Source organism: Malaclemys terrapin, chromosome 1 (genome assembly GCF_027887155.1).
Source record: "Malaclemys terrapin pileata isolate rMalTer1 chromosome 1, rMalTer1.hap1, whole genome shotgun sequence".
NCBI classification, from domain to species: domain Eukaryota; kingdom Metazoa; phylum Chordata; order Testudines; family Emydidae; genus Malaclemys; species Malaclemys terrapin.
In genome coordinates this window covers 83,710,534-83,723,522 of record NC_071505.1, presented here as the reverse complement: position 1 = coordinate 83,723,522, position 12,989 = coordinate 83,710,534, and the positions used below count along the sequence as shown (strand labels likewise).

At 42.0% G+C, this 12,989-nt stretch overlaps 1 protein-coding gene across 3 annotated transcripts in view; it reads right to left on the bottom strand.

Annotated features, from left to right (window-relative positions):
- The window catches only part of CFAP54 (cilia and flagella associated protein 54), a 216,749-nt gene that overhangs the window by 112,478 nt on the left and 91,282 nt on the right, over positions 1 to 12,989 (bottom strand). For all 3 annotated transcript variants that reach the window (XM_054028552.1, XM_054028545.1, XM_054028538.1), the window contains 4 exons: positions 11,209 to 11,364; positions 9,741 to 9,863; positions 5,144 to 5,290; positions 1,874 to 1,973 (listed from right to left, as the gene is read on the bottom strand). In XM_054028552.1, coding sequence (XP_053884527.1) covers positions 1,874 to 1,973; positions 5,144 to 5,290; positions 9,741 to 9,863; positions 11,209 to 11,364 — 526 coding nt within the window. The remainder of the gene's footprint in view (positions 1 to 1,873; positions 1,974 to 5,143; positions 5,291 to 9,740; positions 9,864 to 11,208; positions 11,365 to 12,989) is intronic.

The window sequence follows — 12,989 nt, the reverse complement described above, 5'->3', positions numbered from 1 at the left end:
TTGCGATGGTCAACAACTGATCAAGGAGGCTGGGGAGCATCTGTTATCTTCCAGAAAAGCTGTTTTTCCCAGCAGTGGTACAGCTGGGTATGGGGGCACAGGCAAGTCTGGCAATTGGGCGTTGGCATTCAGACACATACAATACGTGTGTGCAACTTTGGGTGGTGAGTCAATATTAACGTGTTGTGATTTCATTCCAGATGTTGGAAGACTGGCCATGGAGGCGGTGGTGTGGATCTGTGGGCACAGGATTGGTGGGTTTTTTGGGGGGAGGGGGGGTTTAAGCACATAGGCGGACCAGGGTCCAGTGACAGGGTGAGCCTGCGTTGGCATGGAAGGAGAAGCATGTTATTGGGCCGGCTGATGCCACTGCTGTGCGCCGTAGGGGCCCATCAGTAGTCACCAACATGATGTGGCACACCTTGGAAAACATTATTTGGGAATGTGTAAAGGGGTTCAATTACTGCCCAGAACAAGAAGGGACTTGATGCAGACCTGTGTTGTTGAACATGCATTAACACAGGGTCTGGCTGGGAGCCATGGGGCACCACCTCGTGGATAAGGCATGACAGATATGAAGAGGGGGTTGGGCAAATTCCTTGGGTTCATAAAAAGCTCATCACTTTGGACATCCTGAGGGCACCACATTATTCAGGGAGGATGGAGTTCACCTGTAAAGCTTTGGAACCCATTTGTTTTGGCTGAGGCAGTAAGAGATGTCTGGGAACCTGACTGGGTTTGAGGTGCAGGGGAGGCAGGCAAGCTAATTGCTGGCACCTCCTTGTGGCGGATGTCCAGTGCAGGTACTCCATAGGAAAGGTATATAGTGACCAGATAAATGGCTTGGAAAAGGACTTAAAAAGAGGGTTTGTTAAAAGGAACTAACGGGGGCGGTTGGGAACTTCTATGATTGCTATAACAGGGAGCCAACCCCCTATTTTTATAGTCCACCTCCTGTAACGAAGGGGGTGGATGGTAAGGTCCTGGCAATGGATTTGCTGGAGGGACCTGGCTGGAAAAAGAGGGGGAGCTGGTAGAAGTCCCTCTGGTAATTACAGAATAAACCTAGGGTTACACTTTTATCTGCCGGGAAGTCCCAGACATCTAATAATACAGTTGCGGCCTGATTAAACCCATGTCAAATGTCTCCTGTCCTTCTTTCGGCATAGCTGGACAAATAACCCTTCCTTATCTGATCCAACGTAAGGAGCAGCTAAACATTTCAATTGTTATTATTATGAATTATTTATGTATTTGTATGGCTCCACTCTGCTAGGTGATATACAAACACATAAAAAAAGACAATGACCAAAGAGTCACATGTGACTAAAAATTCGTGATTGTAGTTCACTAATAGACTCTGAAAGACTAGACTTTTAAAATTTAGTATTTTTATGGGTTGGGTCAATTATATTTACTCAAACTTACTGCTGCAGGCACTCCTGCAGGAACTGTAAGTTCAGAATGGCCATAAATCATTGGATTCTCAAACTAGCTTGCTCTGAAAAAAAATCAAAGGCAGTCTGAACAGCTTGAGGAGGTAGGATATAGCATAGAGCCCCAATACAACTGATAGAGCTTTTAAGCTTGTTAGTGTTTGCTTGAATGCAGCAATCATGGTTGTTAATGAGGAATGAGATATTACCATTGAAAGGAAGGAAAGACTTGGTGAAAACAAATGCCATATGTTACTGCCAACCTAAATGAAACAACAGAAATCATATATTTGGCTGGTTATATTGTGTCCCTCATTTTCCCTCTTAAAAAACAGCCATAGAACGCACGAGTACTTATTCTGCAAAACCATTCTTGAATGCAAACCATGAGAAACAGTAGAGAGAGAAGGTAAAAAATACTTTGCTAAAACATCTACCTGGTCTTGTCAGTTTGAGGAGGTTTGATTCCAGAGCTGCTAGGTTCTCAGCTGCTTTTTCAACTGCAGCGGCTTGGGACTTCTTTTTATTGTAAGGACTCTAAGAATGTGAAGTTATAAATTATTAATACTTAGAATTTATGTAGCTGTAGACAGCGGGTCAATGGCAGAGCCAGGAATAAATCCCAAGTCTCTTAATTCCCTGTTTGGTGTCCTAATCAATATTTGTTATTTATGTTTTTAATGTAATTTTTTCCAGTGACAACTTCAGATATGAAATAAACTCCATGTAAATTGTGATTTACAGATATCAACTTTCTGTACATTGAATTATTTGGATATAATGAAACTAAATCAAAAGAGAAAGTTAAAATGGCTTAGGATCTTGCCAGAGCTGTAATTTTTTAAAACATATTTAGGGGGAAATCCACTTAAAAATGCTTACAATGTGTCTGTTGCAGCTATGAGATGGTTCCGTATAGTTTGTGAAGATGGGCTTTTGCCACTTCTGAGAAGTGTTTTTATAAGGCGGAGGGAGTGACCCCTTTGGAACTAGCTGTCCCCAGTTCTCTCCTTAGCTAACAGATCCACTTCAGAGCTCAGTTAGAAAGTAGTTGCTTTGAGTTGTGTATTTCTTTCCTGTCTGAATGACATTCAGTCATCTCGAGAATAACTTATTCCCTTAATTAGGGCACTGAAGTGGCTAACTGACGTTCTGTAATTCTCACAGTGTCATGGACAGAAGATTGAATGATATATTTCATTTGGGTGGGATGAGCTAACTGCTCCACTCCCAGTAAGGGAGAAATCTAAATATTAGTCAGATTACATCTCCCATGAAATGCCTTGCACTCACCACTTGGTGAAGGGAGGCAGAGCATTGGAGAGGTCTGTTTGCAGAGCATCATTGAAACTGTAGTCCTACTAGGGAGCCCAGTGAGGAGAATGGGGACCTAAGGCAATTAAACTATAATTCACAAATCACCAGAACAGCGTGTTTGAATAGAAATACTTCAGATTTTAGACAAAATATTTTGGTTTTTGGACAAAAATCAGAAACTTTTAGGATTCTGGACATTTGATTTTTTTCGGAAAAACTGCTGGGAGAAGCCAGCCAGAAACTCAGTCAGCAATAGCAGAGGGGGGAAAAGCTGTGTCAGGGACCTGGTGACTCTGATGTTATCTTTGTACACATGGTTTGTACAACTTTCTCTCTGGACATTCTTTCCCCTATGCTGATTGGCTGTTTGCTTCCACTTCCTCCAACCTCCTTCTTCAGGCTCTTTATTTCAGCCTGACTTCACCTGCCCTCCATAACCCTCATCCTTCCCCCTCCTTTTAATGTCCCATCTACTTTCCTTATCTCCCTTTTCAGCCAATCCCCTTCCCCCCTCCCCACCACCAAATTAAACAGGCAAAAAAATAAAATAAGAGAAAGAAACAAAAAGTTGTGGAACTAACAGGACAGTTGCCTGTATATTGCATCTGTTCCCTCCAACCTTTTGACTATCTTCTCTATTTAGGTTGTAAGCTCTTCAGAGCTGGGACTGTCTCTTATTCTATGTTTGTACAGTACCAAGCATAACAGGGTCCCAGTCTTTGCTGGGAGCCCCAGGCTCTAGTGCAATACTACTACTACTACTAACAGGATGTAGCTACAAATGAGGGAATATCCCTCAAATAGGAAATATCAATTGCAGAGGCTAATTCGGGCTGACCTGAACATTTATGGTACCAATTGCTGTTATGTTCAGTAGGATTTTTTTTCAGTGGGCAGTAAGTATTAAAAAAGCCCTCTCTCCTTAGCTCTTAAATATCACAGTCCAAGGGTAGAGAGCTGTGGTCCACAGATTTGAGTCAGCACTTTTCATACCATCCGTGACTGACATGGAGATGCTTTGTCATAACTTATGAATACTCTATGTTGTCATGCTTATTTGTCGGGGAGGGGTTCTATAGGACTATAATGGTTTAATACAACATGAGGCTGTCAGGAAGGGAAAGAATGGCTCAGAATGCCACCTTTCCACAAACAATTGAGGGTTCTTAAAGGGCAATGCATTTTGCCACCTATTTAGTCAGCTACAAAATAGTTGATATCAGGACAAAATAAGCCTTCAAACACAGGAGATCAAAAGATGTCTGGCAGATTTTAAAAGGAATGCTCTTTAACAGAGGGCAGCTATTTGGGGGAACCAGGCAAAGACAAAAGCACCCGCTGGAATCTCTGAAGATGCTTGACCTTCCTACACTACTATCAGAGTAGTAAGCCTGTAGGTAAGAAAGACGTGTGTAGACTGTTGTTTTAAAATCCTTTTCTCTAAATCCTTTGTTCCTACTGATAAACAGATTTTTAAAATCCGAAGTACTGTCTGGTCACAGACTCCTGAAGGGGAGCAAAACAAGTACCTAAACTCAGTCAGTCCCATAGGATAAGCACAATTGATACACAGGGTACTGTAGCCAAGGGCCCAGTGGGAAAGTGGAATTGCAAAACCCTGGAACAGATGAAGGCACAAGGCCTAAGACTTGAGGGGGTGCTCTGAGAGAGACCAAAAATGGGACATAGGTGCAGCTAGCCATTTAACTGTGACACCATCTTCTTCCCTCCCGAGAAGGGCTTTAAATCATCGCCTTCAGGAGTGAGAGACAAAGGGAGGAGCAATGGTATATTTTATTTCTCTTTAAGGAAGGATGATAGGAGCCACCCCTCCAGAGGACCATGAACATGACTGATGATTGCAAGGCTCACTCCAGCCTTCCAGATCCACTGAAGTACTGAGACTGCATGATAACCTCAAGGGAGGGCATATCCAGAGTCAATCCCTGTGTTATTCTCTTGCAGCCCCAGGCAGAAATGCACTCAAGCCTGAGAGGAATGAGGTGGTCTGTGGGGAAGAAAGGTGCCATCAACAGCACCTCTGAAGATGTGCAGCAGCAGCAATGAGAAAGCTACATTTCTCCAGTTCAATATACTTGGGATGCTACTTTTTCAGAGTTTCTTTAGCTCAGCAGTTTCACCAGTTATTTATTTCTCTGTCATCTATAGTGTTTCTGAAGACATGATATGAAGTGCAGTATTCAACTATGAAAATTGTTTGATTAAAATTAATTTCAACTTTCCATGGATGTAAGTGATCTCTGATATGTTAAAGAATGTTGTATGTCTTTAAATTTCTTACACTATGTCATATCAGCAATGTTTTGATGGGATGCTATTATGCAACATCCTACTTATAGAAAAGAAAGGGAAAATGAAAAAAAGATTACCTCATCTTCTGTTTCTGTGTCAATTTGCATTTCTTCAATACTACTGAATTTAGACTGTCCATGGGATGTTTGTGAAGAATCCAACAACTTTTTCCCATAGTTAATAATAATTAATGCTAGTTCATATTCTTTCCATGAACGCAGTACCTGTTAAACATCTATTAATTAAAATTTTTCCTTCATTGTTTATAACTGGGAAATATATTAATATTATAGCGATATTAGCCAATGACTAAAACTCTGCAAGCAGGGCCGGCTCCAGGGTTTTGGCCGCCCCAAGCAGCCAAACAAACGAAAAAAAAAAGCCACGATCGTGGCTCAGAGCAGGAGTGAGGGACCTTCTGCCGAATTGCCGCTGAACAGCTGGACGTGCCGCCCCTCTCCGAAGTGTCCGCCCCAAGCACCTGCTTGGTAAGCTGGTGCCTGGAGCCGGCCCTGTCCACAAGTACAGTGCAATAATATCAAAGTTTATTGATGAGGAATTATAAACTTGAATAATTTAGATTGGAATTTTCAAATCTTCCTGTCCAAGTGCCTAAATCTGTAGTTATGAATCTTAGTTTATACATGTAGATTTTCAAAGCTGTAGTAGGCACATTGCTGCTTTGAAAATCTGATTTGATATTTACACACTAACCCTTTTCTTCCATTACTAGGTGTTGTCTGCATTCCCCAGAGACAGTATCTTCTTCACAAGTACCTAACAACTTAGGTATGCCCTGAATTGGTCTAACTTTTCAGCAACCTGCTCTGGCTACGTGCCTTCCCACCTACTTTAAAAATACTCTGTTGTGCACTTAACCTCTTGACCAGGCCTATAATTCAAAATACGAGGTCCATCACCCATCCACCCCAAATGTTCAAGAGCCTTGCAGGCACTTTAAATCAAATGTTGACAATTCGTTGTATGCCTATGTTCCACTTCAAGATTTAATTAGGCTCCTCTGTCCCTGTTAAGGCACATAAAATGCATAAAGAATTCTAGCCATAGTTCCAGTTTCTATTTACTAAACCAACACTTTCAAACTAGGGTACCTAAAGTTAGGCTCTTAAACTCTTATGTAGGAATCTAAATAAAGTAAGTGGCCTAATATTCAAATGTGCTGAGCAGCTGCAGCTCCACTGAAGTAAATAAAGAACTTCAGGTGCATAGCAACTCTGAAAATCAGGTCACTTATTTATGTTCCTGAATATGGATGTAGGTGAATGACCGGAGGCTCTTACATTTGTAAATTTTGGGCTATTATTTATTAGAAAATAAGGTGAGTTAGGCTTAATGTCAGAAATGACTTATTCACCCAGGGGGCTATTTGTATGTAAAACTGTTTACCTTCCATCATAGTGGGACCAGAAGGTAGACTAGTGGCAATTTCCACACTAAGTTTTCAAAAAGAACGAGGAGTACTTGTGGCACCTTAAAGATTAACAAATTTATTTAGGCATAAACTTTCGTGGGCTAAAACCCACTTCATCAGATGCATGCAGTAGAAAATACAGTAGGAAGATATAGACATACACACACAGAGAATATGAAAAAATGGGGGTTGCCATACCAACTCTAACGAGACTAATCAATTAAGGTGGGTTATTATCAGCAGAAGAAAAAAAATGTTTATAGTGATCATCAGGATGGCCCATTTCAAACAGTTGACAAGAAGGTGTGAGTAACAGTAGGGGAAAAATTAGCAAGGGGAAATAGTTTTTAGTTTGCGTAATGACCCATCCACTCCCAGTCTTTATTCAAGCCTAATTTAATGGTGTCAGTTTGCAAATTAATTCCAGTTCTGCAGTTTCTCGTTGGAGTCTGTTTTTGAAGTTTTTTTGTTGAAGAATTGCAACTTTTAGGTCTGTAATTGAGTGTGCAGGGAGGTTGAAATGTTCTCTGACTGGTTTTTGAACATTATAATTCTTGATGTCTGATTTGTGTCCATTTATTCTTTTGCATAGAGACTGTCTGGTCTGGCCAATGTAGATGGCAGAGGGGCATTCCTGGCACATGAGGGCATATATTCACAGAAGAGATCCACTTCCTGGACACTACAGTGCTAATAAGCGATGGTCTCATAAATACCATCCTATACCGGAAACCTACTGACCGCTATGATTACCTACATGCCTCCAGCTTTCATCCAGACCACATCACAAGATCTACTGTTTACAGCCAAGCTCTAATATACAACTGCATTTGCTCCAATCCCTCAGACAGAAACGAACACCTCTAAGATCCCTCTCAAGCATTCTTAAAACTACAATACCCACCTGCTGAAATGAAGCAGCAGATTGACAGAGCCTGAAGAATACCCAGAAGTCACCTACTACAGGACAGGCCCAACAAAGAAAGTAACAGAACGCCACTAGCCATCACCTTCAGCCCCCAACTAAAACCTCTCCAGCTCATCATCAAGGATCTACAACCTATCCTGAAGGATGATCCCTCACTCTCACAGATCTTGGGAGACAGGCCAGTCCTCACTTAGACAGTCCCCCAGCCTGAAGCAAATACTCATCAGTAACCACACACCACACAACAAAAACACTAACTCAGGAACCTATCCTTGCAACAAAGCCCGTTGGCAACTCTGTCTATATATCTATTCAAGGGACACTATCATAGGACCTAATCACATCATCAGGGGCTCGTTCACCTACACATCTACCAATGTGATATATGCCATCATGTGCCAGCAATGCCCCCCTGCCATGTACATTGGTCAAACTGGACAGTCTCTATGCAAAAGAATAAATGGACACAAATCGGACGTTGTGACAGGGTCGGTAGCTCACCGCTGCGGCGCCTCCTCCTGGTCATCTTGGGGAATTAGTTTGAGCCAGTAGAGCACCCTCTTTGGGTGGCGTCCCGCCTGTCGTCTCACCTTTGTGGGGTGCACGGACTTGCGTTGCTCCCAACGTTCGGCGTCCTCTTCTGGAACACTGTCCTCCGACAGTGTCCCTTTGTCCATTCACAGCCCCACACCTTCGAGTCTGATCCTCACAGTCCAGGACCTGGCGTGGTTCTGGCCGGCCACTCCCCGCGGCCTGTGGCTGTGCGTAGGGCAGCACAGCAAACAAAGGGGGGAAAAAGGAGGGGGGGACTCAGGCCCACCCACTACTCTGAGTCCCAGTCCAGAGGCCTTCGGGCGACAGTCTCGCTGTCTTCCTTCTCCTTCCTCCTCTGACTATCCCTCTGGACTGCTTCCCCAACAGCCCTTCTCTACACTAGGCCTCCTCCTCCCAGGCCTGCCGCCTGGCAGGCTATGGAGTAGGGCCTTCTCCCACTCTCTCGAGCTGGCCTGCACTGCGCTGTCTGTGGTGATGGCCTCCCAGCTCTGGAGAAAGACCTTCCCCTCTGAAGGCCTGGGACAGACTGACCACTCCTGCTCTGGGCAGTCTTTTATATGGCTAAGCCGGGCCCTGATTGGCTGGCCCCAATCTGTCCTCTGATTGGCTCTCTGTAAGCCCTTCTCTGATTGGTTGCGCATCTGCGCAGCTGCCTAGGCCTGCTGCAACCCACCCTCTCTGGGCGTGGGGCAGCCGCCCCACCACAGATATCAAGAATTATAACATTCAAAAACCAGTCGGAGAACACTTCAACCTCCCTGCACACTCAATTACAGACCTAAAAGTTGCAATTCTTCAACAAAAAACTTCAAAAACAGACTCCAACGAGAAACTGCAGACCTGAAATTAATATGCAAACTGGACACCATTAAATTATGCTTGAATAAAGACTGGGAGTGGATGGGTCATTACGCAAACTAAAAACTATTTCCCCTTGCTAATTTTTCTCCTACTGTTACTCACACCTTCTTGTCAACTGTTTGAAATGGGCCATCCTGATTATCATTACAAACATTTTTTTCTCCTGCTGATAATAACCCACCTTAATTGATTAGTCTCGTTAGAGTTGGTATGGCAACCCCTATTTTTTCATGTTCTCTGTGTCTATATATCTTCCTACTGTATTTTCCACTACATGCATTTGATGAAGTGGAGTTTAGCCCACAAAAGCTTATACCCAAGTAAATTTGTTAGTCTCTAAGGTGCCACAAGTACTCCTCGTTCTTTTTGCTGATACGGACTAACACGGCTACCAGTCTGAAACTAAGTTTTCTGTTAATAGTAAGGCACTAAAAGTCATCTCTGTTAAACTAGATAGGGATATTTCACAGTACAAAAATAAGCACTCCGTTTTATGACCTATTGTACCACAACTAAGATATTTTTTATTTCTAAAATGTAGTCCAATAAAGAATAAAATGTAAAGTTTGTGAAATCTAAGTATCGCAAAGTACAAATGAAAATGAGGTCACTGATTTCATCCAGTAAGTAACAAATAAATAATAATCTATGCCCTGAACATACTACTTAATAAAGTTTCTGATTTTTAAAACTTAAACAATAAACAGTATTACTAAAATGTGCTGATTCAAATCATGTCTGTAAAGGGTTTTTATACCACTATTTCTCACTTTAGGCTTTTATTCAAGAGCGCCAAACTTTTCTTAAGGTCAGATTAGTAAGATGAAGGTTTGTTTAATTTTTTCATGTTATCTACTGAGCCTTAAGTCTACAGTCCTAAACACAATAAAGTAAATACCTGTGCTGTATAAAAGGAGGAGCAAGCTATCATATGCTGAATACTCTCATAACAACTTGTCTGTTTCCTCTGTAAAGTAGAACTGGGGACTTCTTGCAGGACTGTTAGACACTTGATGAGGATCTGAAAGTACAAGGATTACAATATGAAGCCCTAAATCTGAAAAGATTTTCCAGGGTCAGTGCCTAGTAGTGTATCATCTTGTTATACTTGACTGTAAAACTTAAAAATAGTTTACTGAATACACAGGGTGAGATCCTAGCCCCATTGATACCAATAGTAAATGTGACCAAACTTTCACTCAAACTCTGCCTAAGGTAATAGATATAAAAGTTATAGATACATTATAGGTCTTTTTGCTGTTTTAATTAGTCAGAAATAAAATAATTTATGATGTAGTATGAGCTAACACTCTGAGATAGATCTGTTGCAAATGGTTTTGAGCTGGTCAGAAATTTAAAAGAAAAACAAATTTTCACATAATTATTTTTGTTTTCCAGTCAGCTCTATGGATTCCCCCCCCCCCCAACTTGTTTACAGATATGAAAAGTGCATATTACTAAATTACTGTCCATTAGAATAAGGATCTGAACACGGAAGCCATGTTTCACTAGGCTGGTTGTGCACTTTGTATGATATCACAGCCAATGACTACCCAACTGAGACATTATCATTAGACAGATACAGTATGTGAACAGAATCCCTCTGCCTTTTCCCAGTTGCTCTCATCCCCTCTCTGGTTTTAACACAGCAATTATGCTAGCTGTTTTAAGTTATTTAGCTCAGTCTAACCATAAACTGGAATCTATTTTTGTTTTTATTTCTTGATCACGAGTCTTTGGATGCTGCCAACAATATGTTTAACTGAATCCTTGAGGAAACTAAATAGTTTTATGCCAAACACAGAAATGGAGAGAAGGGGCTCAAGTAGTCATTCAGTTTTCATTTGGAAGATGCTTGCTTTTAGAAAGGAGCTTTGTTTTTAAAAGAAAACATCTCTCCATTGAAAACAGAAAGTGAATTATCAAGACACCATGGGACAAAGTTCTAGCTTAAAGAGAGAAGATGACTAGGATATCAGAGTCAAGCACTGAAACAATTGGCAAATACGCTCTTGTTTCCCTCAACACTACTGTTTGTAAATGGAATATAGTTCGAGGTAATGGCTCAGTGGTTTAAATCCGCCACAGTACCCAATCAACTCAATGGAATTACTCTGAATTTACACTAGCATATCTGAGAAAAGAATGTAGATTCATGGATTTTAAGCCTGACAGTACTTGACATACATAGAATAAATACGTTGTTTGTTGTGAAGTTATCAAAAGCATTAAAAATTCTGCTCTCAATAAGCTCCTAAGAACACACATCCCACAAGTTTCGTTCACCTTCTGTCTACTTCATTATATATTAATTTTTAAATTCAGAAGATTTGTAGGCAAGTTGCCTCTCTTTTAAATGTTCTTACCTGAACTACTGGCACTGAAGCAATCTTATGATAGATAATCGGAGCAAGGAGACCATAACATTGAACAACAGATTGCAGGGCATAATTTGCATCATTTAACCAATTACTGAGTTCGATCGCCACTACCATTCTCTCACATTCAGCTAGTCTAGCAACCTGTAAATGAACAAATATTTTTTCATTCAGATGTAAATTCTGTTGTTTAAATTACTTATCTCAGAGGATGGAAGAAGAAAGATATTTTGTGTCTTAAGCAGCAGTATAAATGCTAGGATGTAGGATGTCTGAATTTGGAATAATCATTACAGTGATCCCTGCTAGAAGTATATAAGGGAAAGTAGCATTGTTCATGACTCCAAAGGTAGACTGTGACTTTGAACTAATTGTATGTTTTGACTATACGCCTACAAAGCCTGGGACTCAACCTCAGTTGCTTTTTTACTGAGCAAGGAAAGAGGCTGTGGCACCAAAAAAAAAAACTTAGCTAAGTAGAAATTTCACATGCTAATCGCTCACATTTAATTGATGGGAAGGTATCAACTCCTTTCTCGACCTGACATTTTAGGTCCCAATTCTGCAGTCCTGGCTCGTGTGTGCAGGTCCAGTGAAGTCATTGATATGCAGAGGTGAAAGTAAGCCGGTACGGTACAGCATACCGGCAAGAGCCAGTACTCCGCCAACCATACTGGCAGGGAGCAGCTTCCCCCGGCCAGCGATTTAAAGAGCCTGGGGCTCCTGGCAGCAGCCAGAGCCCCGGGCCCTTTAAATTGCCGTCAGAGCCCTGCTGCTGGAGCCCCAGGGTAGCGGCGGCAGCTGGGAGCCCCTGGGGCTCCGTCAGGGATTTAAAGGGCCCGGAGCTCTGCTGCAGTAGCGACGGCTGGAGCTCCAGGCCCTTTAAATTGCCACCAAAGCCCCGGGGCTCTGTCAATGATTTAAAGGGCCCAGAGTCCAAACCCCGCTGCCTGTGCTACCACAGAGGAGCCATGGGCCCTTTAAATTGCCGCCCGAGCCCTGGAGCTCCCGGCTGCCTCTGCAGTACCGCTACCATGGGGCTCTGGCAGTGATTTATAGGGCCCGGGGCTGCAAGCCGCTGCTACCACAGCCAGAGCCCTGGGCCCTTTAAATCTCGATTTAAAGGGCCCGGGGATTTAAAGGCCCTGCCTCTTCCGGTTGAGGCCCCACCCCTTGCTCAGAACTCTGGTGTACCAGTAAGTCCTTTAAGTTACTTTCACCTCTGTTAATATGCCTCACATGAGTAGGGGCTACAGGATTGGGTCCTTAGACAAAAGAAGTGCAATGGGATCTGGAACAGAAATGGAGTGAAAGTTGAATTGATATACCTTTGCATTGCTATCTTCAAGAAATATGATATCACTCTTTTTGGGAGTAAGAGAGGCAAGAAAGAACTCAGGCTAGTATGCCAAAGGTATCCTATTACAAGATTAATATTAAAGAAAAAATACAAGTCAAGTCACAAAAACATTTATAAAGAAAAAATTCTAGCAACATCAAAGTAGCACAAAATTAACAATGATTTTTTTTTTGCCTCTTTTTTAGGACTTGATCCAGACCCCACTGCAGTCAATGGAAGTCCTTCCGTTGGCTTCAGTGTGCTTTGCCCCTTAACGAGGGAATAATCTAGAAACAGCCCTTTTACCAAAGATATAAAAATATCAGCTAATGTTAACAGACCTTAAAAACACAGAAGATTGTACTTTGATGGATACCATGTTAATGAAGAATGAGATACACTGCAGTTACAGTTAATACACCTCTAATAT